Genomic DNA, 10401 nt, shown 5'->3' on the forward strand with positions numbered 1-10401 from the left:
CGGTTGTTGTTGCTGAGAATTCCCCAGCCATGTGTCTGTCCTCCTGGCTGAAAACCAACTCAAGCTCAGCAGTAGCTGAGAAGCAAACCCAGCATCCCTGTATGATTTCCTTTTTTTATGCGGAAGCATTTGAACCAAGATCAAAACAAAATTAGATTTGGTGTTTTTAAAAAAAACAAACAAAAAACATCACTATCTCACTTTAAAAATCGAATATTCTAAAATAATAATGCACAGGTGTCGAGCATTAACCAATGAGTGTAAGGAGAACTACGTCACTCTTAGAGGTGTTACGAGATGTGGTTAGCTCAGGAAATGGGGGATCAAACCACCAGCATTTTTAAAGCTTACTTACTGGTCATATTTCTCCAATAACAGAAGAATCAAGTGTAAAGTGGTTTAGCATCTCATCACTGCAGCTTTTTTGACCGAGACCTGTAGCTTTCTCAGTTTTTAAATCAATATATGGACATGCATGAACCCCCCTACCCACCCTGCTGTGTTTGGGTTATCATCCACCATCATCATCACCTCATTCAGAGCAGGGGAACGTGGTTTTAGGTCCTCACTATGTGCAGAGAAACTGACTTTTAGCATCTTTTTTAAAAAACTATTTCCTGTCAATCATTTGATGGCATCTTATAATGTTAGGCTGTAAGAAAGCTCTGGTTTACTGTGCGGAGTAACAAGCAGTGGCGTTATGTCAAATGCTCAAAACAACCCACATTATCTAACCTGGTAACAATGTTTTAAGACTAAGTGATATTTATACTTGGACAACAGATAAATCATAACCCAGCTCGCACTTGTACCAATGCGGTCAGAGGTCAAGTAGGTGATCATTGTTTGCAGATTTCACTCATGTGTGACCTTGTGTGTAACAGCCGTGCTGGTCAAGTGCACGAGTTTAAACAGGTGTGTAAAAACAAAAACCTGTGTGAGTGAGGGGATGTACTGGCTCCTTAAATGGAAATCGGTCTGAGATAAAATATAGTCTGTGTCTTATGTTAAAAGCACATTTTTAAATGCTGAAACCCTAAGTTGTATTTTTGTTATTTAGCTCTGTATTTAATCACTTTTATAGGCAAAGCTGTCCGTCTCCTTGTCGGCCATAGTTAGTGTACCTGGTATGTTTTCATGTAACCGGCAGACTAATTATTACACACACTTAGTTAGATAGACTAACTATTAGATAGACTCTAATAGTAAATAACTTTGTGTGAATTCTCTGAGGTAAGTCTTTTCCATATGTAGACTAGCTTGCATATTCATAACATGTATATTTTGGTAGCATTGTGTTTAGAGTAGGCAGGAAATCGTCCTAACAACAAACAGGAAATGGTCAAAGGCAGATTTGAAACCGGGCCCCAGCGAAAGACATTGTGGCCTGTGAGTCACGCAAACCAGTGAGCTAAATCCACGGCCACACTTCTGCCCTTCCACAGACAGACAGTGTCTGTGTCATGTTTCTCGTTTATGGGCTATAATTGCTTGCATATTATTGCGCAGTGTCTATGGCCTCACAGTCCTGGAATTAGCACATCAACACCATTTAACTCACATTTCTTTTTTTTTAATGTCAACAATATTAATAATATATATAAACAACATTCATCAGACCACATATTTAAGAAACTCGTATATTCCAGTCATTAAGATCCCAAATGTCTCCATCAGCCTGGAGGTCAGGGAGCTTAAGTCTGGACCAGCCAGGACAGGGAACGGTTCCCTCCGACCACTGCGCAGCTCCGCTGTTAATCAGCATGTGGTTCACCAGGAAAAGGCAGAAAATGTCAAAAATAGACCCAAGTATAAACATGCTGATGTTCCATCTTGCTGCTGCTGCATGACTGTAACATTCCCATATCAGGATGAAGCCTCACGGACTGATGTGATGGCGTAAAGGGCCCTTCCTAGCTGAGAACATGTTCCTGTTACAAATAAAATCCCAATGAAGACCGGCTTTTTCCCTTCAGGCGTCCTCCGCGTTGCCTCGGCATGAGCTCTGGTCATGTGAGAAACTCCTGACTGCTACCGGCTGAGTTTCCTCTTGCGGGACTTCTGGGACTTGCGAGGCTTCCAGGGAAATGATGGTCTGAGCCGTCATCGTTCTCTCCCTGAAGGGCAAAAAAGAGCAAAGAGAACAAATAAGCTCATTTGCCTCCTTTCTGAGGCGTCGTGGTGGCTGGCATTTCCAAATCACTGAAAAGGAAAGTCATTAATATTCACGAAGCCGCACTTTCATCCTGAAATCACACATCAAGTGTCCACAGCGATCCCTCGTTGAGTCACGGTGTAGTAATAGTGGTTGTAGTGATGGAGAACCTGAAGCAAATGAGCTTTGTTTTACACGTTTATCTCAATATTAGTCACCCTTCTACAGAAAGTTCCCTTTTTGACTGTTTCTAATATGTGAGCACTAATTTGCATTGTTTTACATACATGGCACACTCAGTTTTACAGAGAACTGCAGTGATCTTTGCACGGACATTACCAGACGATAGGGTGAATCACGCAAAAACCATGTAAAGTATATTCTGGGATGAGCTGTGACGGGATTGTCTTATGGGTATTTAACCAAAAAGATTCTTTTTGCTCCCCCCCGTCTGCTGGACATCTACTTTCAAATCAAACTATTGTCACATAAAATCTGACAACAACAAGTTTTTGTCTTTATGTTTTTCCCCTTTCTACTTAGTTACTCCATGTTAAGGATTTCTACATTCATTGATTGGTAAACTGATTTCCGAGAAGAGCTTGTGCGGTTGCCCAGGTGTTTGTCACACATTGACATGTTGGATGAGTGTATTTATAAATGTGAGAACTAACAATAGAGTGTGTAGGTTCTCGGTCATCCTGTTCCTGGGCAGTCCTGGCAGCCCTAAGAGCGTGAAAAAAAGGAAACTGGACTTCTTTAAGTTTTTTCACGTCATCATTTCACATCTTCAAAAGAGCTCAAAGCCGTCCAAATGCCATTTTTTCACACTGAGAAGCTGTGAGCTCAGTGAAGGTGAATTGTGCGATTGCAATAGTAATGTTTACCCCTTTGCCAGTGTGCCTTTACGGCTGTAAATATTATAACTAGATCACAGTCATATTAGCGGATTAGATAGCTGTTATATAAAGACATGTGACTAATTAAAGGGAAAAGATCAGACTAAACCAGTGGAGGAACTTGTGTGATGATGCCTCACAGCAACAAGGTTCTGGGTTTTTAACCTCCAGAATGTCTTTGTGTGTGCACTTTGCATGTTGTCCCAGTGGCCTATGTGGTTTCTGAGTGCTCCGGCTTCCATCCATAGTCCAAAGACGTGCACGTTAGGTTACCCGTTGGTTCTAATTTAGCCCTACAGGTGAGAACGTGCGGCCCTGTGTCCGTCTCAACCCTGTGATGGGCCAGCGACAGCAGCAATAGGCTCGAGTCACCCACTGTGGGTAAACGGTTAAGAAAGAGGGAGGGTGAAGTAACATGTCATGCAACTGCTTGTTGCACAACATCTTTAAGCAATAAATATCTAACATCTGTGGCTTTTAGATGAAGCTGACTTTGAAAAATACTGAGCACAGCTTTGGTAATTTTGTGGTGACCCTTATCACTGCGTAAAGGAAAACAGAGGGGCAACTTGTTGCGAGGTGAATGTCAGAAGATCACACTGCCTGACTCAATGATCAGGATATTAAAGCAGGACTGTAGAGCATCGATCTTAAAAGACGAAGGCACGTTTGAAAGTTCAGTGGTGCACTGTGACCCAGGGAATGCTGCAGTGATCACAAGAGTTAGACATTAGACTAACAGTCTAATTACTTTGTTGGACTATTGTGGAGGTTTTGCAGGCGGTTCTGCGTTCAGGAGGTTCCGTGTGGAGTTTGCCTGTTCTCTCGGTGGCTGCGTGGGCTCTCTCTGGGTATTCCTACCATGTTAGCTTAACGTGCTGTAGTGTGAATGTGGGCGTGCACGGTTGGTATGTCTCTCTGTGATCCCTGCATCTAGACCTGCGGCAGCTGGGATAACGACCCTGAACTGAATGAGTGGATCCATGCACCTGTCCACAAGGTGGAGAGGGTCACTTGAAAACAACACACATTATTGAACATTATTCTATGTCTGTCCTAAAGGACATTTCTTTCTATCGCTTTTATCAAAACACTTAAATTAAATGAGGGGGTATTATTATTATTTATTTATGTATTTTTTAGAACTTTTAGAAGCCGCTTTTATGCTGTTCTTTTCCCCTTTAATTAGTCACTTGGCTGTATATCATCTATAGACGCAGACAGAAAAGTAGAAACTGATGGAATATTGCAATTTTGACCATTAAGGATTGTAAATACATTGAATGAATGGATGAGCCGGGACATACCTCGTTCTGTAGGGCACATGAGACCAGTTAGCACGCACAGTCCAGCCCAGGACACTCTTCAGATATCGGGAACAGCAGGGGAACCTGCGACTCAACTGCTCCAGAAGTTCCTCTTTACGCAAACCGTAAACAACTGGCGCAAAGCACTGCGCCAGACTGAAGAAAGCAAAAACGACAACGGCGGACAGCTCCTTGGTCTCCGGCTGAATAAAATCCCGCTTGTTGAGAATTGAAAGCACAAAGTTCACAAAGTTGGGGAGCAGGTAGACAGCCAGCTGGGAACCGTGAAGGGCGATCGTCCTGCATCCTGCCCGATTTCTCCGATTGAGGACCCCGAGCCGCCGTCCCTCCACGAGTATCCTCACGTAGCTGTAGAGAATGATCAGCGTGCACAGCCCTATAAAGAGCACCTTCTGTAGTTCGCCTTTCTTCAGTTGCTCCCGGCCGCACCGATAGGGCTCATCACTGTCTTTAAAAAACAGACTGAGGGGGATCACCAGCGCCACCATCCAGGTAAACACTCCAAGGAGCCAGGGCCAGTGGCCCTTATTGCACACAGAGCTGTAGCGCATCGGGTGGCACACGGCGCAGAAGCGGTCCAGAGCCATCGCGGTGAGCGTCAGGAGGATGTTGGACGCGCTGCTGATCAAAATGGTAATCATTGCCATGCACGCAGAGTGGGACAGCCGCGTGCCCAGGTGGATCTGGTAGTAGAACACGCTGCTCATGCCCAGGTGAACCAGCGCGGACACCAGCAGGTGGAAAATGAGCACGAAGCGGGCGTGACGCCGGAGCCGCTCCTCGCGCACGATGGTCCAGTTGATGATGAGGTTGAAGAAAAGCAGCACGGAGAAAGAAACCGTGGACACGTAAAAGCGTACGCAGGTGTAGTCGCTGACCTCCGTGGTGTTGTTCCGTGACATTATTCTTCATCGGGGTTTGGGTGGATTTACAAGATAATGACGGAGGCAGCGGTGGAGCTGATGGGGAAGACAGTTTGTCCGCCGCATGTTCCTCTCTGTCTGCTGCTCTGTCACTGCGGACCCAGACATCCGCTCTCTCTCTCTCTCTCTCTCTCTCTCATAGGCAGGCCTACTTGTGTCACGTGTCTGTATGAGGTCTTTTGGTAAACAATAAATTCTCTATAGGCTATATCAACCATCCTCACACCGGCCTCCTTTCTAACTCCAATCCCAGCCAAACCTCGACATCCACTCTTAACACCCCCGCAGTTTGCACGTGGCCTTTGGGAGAAGTTCAAATCTAACACAATTGCTGCACATGTACAACCCACGCAGTATTAATTACCAGTGATTAAGTTCAATTATATTAGTCCTCTGTCTTTTGAAACGACAGAAGAATTCAGTTTTAAAGCGGATCTGCAAAATTCATTTAAAAAGAGCTTTTGAAACATTTTGATATTCCAACATTTTGATATTTCCTTCGACAAAATTAAGACGCAAGTTACACAGTTGCTTTCACGTACGAAGTTTCCTCGTGTCTGAAATTGTGCAGTTTGTCATGTAAGCGCCGCAACGAGGTGTCTGACAGCAGGCTGCCGCCACCTACTGCTGGGCTCCAAGCACACTGGCTCCATCTCATCATGTTGAATGTCTGGGACGTGAAGGGACACTGACACGGGGTTGGGAGTTCGCTTTGTAATCGGAAGGTTGCCGGTTCGAGCCCCGGCTTGAACAGTCTCGGTCATTATGTCCTTGGGCAAGATACTTCACCCGTTGCCTACTGGTGGTGGTCAGAGGGCCCGGTGGCGCCAGTGACCGGCAGCCTCGCCTCTGTCAGTGCGCCCTAGGGTGGCTGTAGCTTACCATCACCTGTGTGTGAATGTGTGGATGACTGGATGTGTAAAGCGCTTTGGGGTCCTTAGGGACTAGTAAAGCGCTATACAAATACAGGCCATTACACGGGTGCTTTCACGAATTTTCCTCTTGTGAGTATAAAAGGCCCCAAAGTTCATAGAAGTTCTTACAGAGGGTTTTATAGGTTTATATACGAGTTTATATGCCGTTCATTTAGCATTGAACCTTCTGTTAGTTTGAGCCAGCCCACTGTCTGGTGATGTCATAAGGGTTAGTAAGCTGGGCACAGCAGCGGTTTTTGATATGGGCGACATGGGCGGTTGCTCACGGCGGCATCGTGGTAGGGGCGCGTCACGGGCATTGGCAAAAAAAAAAGCTCGTTCTCATGCTGCTTATGCGCCTGCTTCATGCAGGCGCATATTGGGAATGGCAGAGGCACCGATCGGTTTTCTATCGCCCATTTGCTGGGAATAAGGGCGCCCTCCGTTTGTGAGGTGCGCCTGCTGCTTGCGGCACAGGGAGGAGAGGGCGAGGCGGCGGGGGATTCTCTGGCTGGCTGGAAAAGCATCTAATAACCAGCTCGCAAAATAAAACAAAAATAAAAACAAACCAACAAACAGAAAACACCAGAAATTATGTTACAGACTCATAATTAGCAGCAATTTTTTCGAAATTCTATACGCGAAAAGTGAGCGCGAGAGCCCTCGGTGCGCCTGCTTGCTGCTGAAGTCAAAGTAAACTTTATTGTCAAGGGGTAAAGGGATCAAAAACAATATAAATGGTATAATTTCCAGTCTGATGATTTAAAGTCTCACACATAACCTGACGACAGGGGAGGGGGCCGGCTGCTTCTAAATAGAGCGCATTTCATTCATAATGTTGTAAATCCAAAGCCATTATGTAGGGGAGACCGGGGATAGTTGTAACGTGGGTCAGTTGTAACACTTCCAATTTCTCCAATCAGGGCTAAGTTTCAAATGATGTGACTCATCCTGTGCATGCCCAATTCAGTTCTGCTATCACATGTGAAAAATCAGCACGTTTTGTCAAACACAGACAATTTAACACGAAAAAAAGTCATTTGTATGCCAAAAAGTAAGTTTATCTACTTTATTTCAATTTCTAATAGCATTATCTGCTTTGCAGTTAAACTCATCAAACTTAAATTATGTTATTTGTATGTCTATGGGGATATATTCTGTGTAGGTCTTTAGTGCTAATGTTTTAGCCGTTGGCTGTAATGTTAGCTAGTTCATGGCTATAGGAGTCTGGGTCAGTTGTAACAGCAACAGTCTGTGTTAGTTGTAACAATAATGCAGATGTTACAACTTACCACACTATTACTTTAACTTATATTAAACAAGTTGGGGCAACAACATTAGCAGAGAGAGGTTCACTGGTTTCCTTTGTATATGCGGTTAATGCCATTGGCAACACAATTCCTCCACTGTTTGTGTTCCCACACATACATTATGCAGACCACTGTGTCAGAGATGGACCAGTAGGAAGTATTGGTAGTGGAAATAAATCAGGATGGGTGCAAGAAACAGATTTCCTCATCTTTCTGAAGCACTTTGCAAACCACACCAAGGTAAGCCATGATAAAAAGTAATGGAATTGCGATGCTGGTGAACAACTACATTTTTTAGCTTCATTGTTATGTTCAAAATTGGTGCAAGAGTTGTAAGTTATAATGCCCACTGAGCCAATGAGGCCAAACTCAAGAAAGACCAACCAAAATTAATGAAATATTCAGTTGCAGAAAATTCCATAATTTGTCTTTTTTTGGGGGGGTTGGAATATGTTCAAAAGCTAGATTTCTGCATTCTGTCACACACACATAGCTACATACATGGCTCTAAGTGCATTCATGTGTTGAATAAACAAAGATTACATGTTAATGTTTTGTCAGTACCCTTATTTCATTGTGTTACATTTCACCCCAGGACATGTTACAACTAACCCAGACTATGGGGTTAATTGTAACATTTCACTCTTTGTGTTTGAGACCATACCATGCAATGGGTAATTGTGCTGCAGAGAAAATAGCTGCACTATTTAATAGCAGAGACATGTAAATACTTTGCATTACATTTTGAATCCACTACCTTAAAAGAGCTCCAAGCTACAGACAGAAATGTCAAAAATGTTACAACTATCCCCGGTCTCCCCTATTCATGATTTGAATCCTGGGTTGTGTGAAATCCCAGAAATAAACCCTAGACAAAGCATATCTGCGAACTAAGGTGTAGTTTATTAGGTTATGTTGTGGTGATCCTCGGGTTGGGGGATGGGTGTTTATACTGGAGTGCAAAATTAAAACCAATGGATGATGGACAAGAAAAGATCAAAGCCATCAGGTGCTCAGTTTAGAAAAAAAAGGAGAAATGAAGAGGAGGAGAAACGAGCAAAAAACACAGGTAAGCAGATGTGTCATTGGATAATGGCAGATCATCCTGAAACAGTCAGAATCATAATCAGAATACTTTATTAATCCCTAAGGATAGTATGTGGGTTGCAGTTGGCCCAAGAAGAAATGGTAAAAATAGTAACAGTAACAGACTAAACTGTAAACAACACATTATGTTACAGATTTTACACATTTAGGAAATAGCACTAATATATACAGATCACTCAATTATAAATATCAAGGAATAACAGAGGTGATAATAAATATCAAGAAAATTGACAAAAAATATTACAGAGTAGAAAAGAACATGTGTAAAAAGGGTGTAACCTGAGGGAGTGTTCGCCCAGTACACCAAAGAGGGATGGACAGCCCCTGGGTGGGCAGTAGTGTGGGATGAGCGGTGGATTGGTTTTGTGGGGTAGTACTGATTCCTGTGGGATAGGCTTTCACTTGTAAAGAGGCAGTGAATCAGAAAGGGTGTGAGAGACAAGACTCAGGACAAAGGATCAGCAATGACCTGCCCCCTGTGTGATGGCTGAACGGAAAGACGTGCAGAGTTGGACATCAATGCACCATTCATGTTTTGGGTTTAAAAGAAAAGTTATTCACAATAGTAAATAGACACTGAAGGAGAAGCGGTGAACGGCCTTATTATTTTCTGTACTTTTTTCTCTTGTTTATTCAGTTAGGGAGTTAAGGGGCAGCACTTGTCTTTTTTTGGTTTTTGTCTCACCCAGAGGTTAGGTAGCACTTCCCTTTTTCAAAGAAACTTGTGTTGTTTGTTATTTTGGCCTTTGTTAATCCTGGGGTTAAAGCTTTCAGTTTGGTAGCAATAAAATCACCTTAACTTGTAAACTGGCTTCTGGGTATGACTTTGGGGACCAGGGCAGGGTCACGTTCCTTTTAAACCCAGTGCAGTTCAATGCAGTTGGTATATTTGCAAAAATGTTTCAGGTTTTACCAGGACATTAGTACAATGACTGCCTAACGCACACTGCACCAATAAAGATTTCGTTTGAAATACAAAGCGTTGTAGTTGATTGTGTTTCTTTTTAATTTTGGTTTTGACCAGATGTGATCAGGAAGCCGGTCAACAAAGCACAATATTCAGCAGCTACAGAGTCAGATATTTCTAAAATGAATCATCAGGTTAAATAACAGAAGAAGAAGAAGAAGCAACACAAAAGCTTTGCATCGATTCATGTTCCCAAACAAGACTTAAACTAAACGCTATCCTTTGTATGAATGTTTAAATATTGGCAGAAATGTTGAACTTATGAGAATAAAAGATGATATGATATGAGTGTTTCCAGTGTCCGGTCAGTCCCAAAGCAGACGTGGAAAGTATATTGTAAAAGCAGACGGTAGAGAAATATGAATGGTTTTCAAACGTATGTGTTCAGGAATAATGTATTAAATATGTGTGTGTGTGTGTGTGTGTGTGCGTGTGAACCGAGGAATAATCTCATACGCCAAGTCAGAGGCTGTGAAATAAACGTCTTAAACCCATGCTGCGCTGCCAAAGTTGAGTCGTGAAAGTTTACTTCAGTGCGGTAGAATGGAGACTGCAGAGGTGAAAGTCGGTGGTTCAAATCTCCATTTTGACTGCCTGATTTGGAGGTCACTTCAATGAAATGCCGGAGCACCTCGTCGCTGCTTACAATAATAATAATAAAGTTTATTTATAAAGCACACTAAAAAAACATGGTATACCAAGGTGCTTGACAAAAAATAAAATAGAAAAAAGGAGATTGGACAGAAAAGAGAAAGGACCTGGCACGTATCAATTATAAAACCTTGACAATCATAATAC

The 10401-nt window shown here is 43.0% G+C and overlaps 1 protein-coding gene across 1 annotated transcript; it reads right to left on the reverse strand.

The window, feature by feature from the left end:
• Window positions 1-1577: 1577 nt before the first annotated feature.
• On the reverse strand, window positions 1578-5394 carry zgc:194312 (uncharacterized protein LOC794943 homolog). The gene is made up of 2 exons (XM_063464646.1): window positions 4362-5394; window positions 1578-2117 (listed from the first exon to the last, which is right to left on the reverse strand). Exons 1-2 carry the CDS (start codon window positions 5282-5284, stop codon window positions 1973-1975), a joined length of 1068 nt encoding a protein of 355 aa, XP_063320716.1. The 5' UTR covers window positions 5285-5394; the 3' UTR covers window positions 1578-1972.
• Window positions 5395-10401: the final 5007 nt, after the last annotated feature.

The sequence above is a fragment of the Pelmatolapia mariae genome, linkage group LG3_W (assembly GCF_036321145.2).
Source record: "Pelmatolapia mariae isolate MD_Pm_ZW linkage group LG3_W, Pm_UMD_F_2, whole genome shotgun sequence".
Taxonomy (NCBI): Eukaryota; Metazoa; Chordata; class Actinopteri; order Cichliformes; family Cichlidae; genus Pelmatolapia; species Pelmatolapia mariae.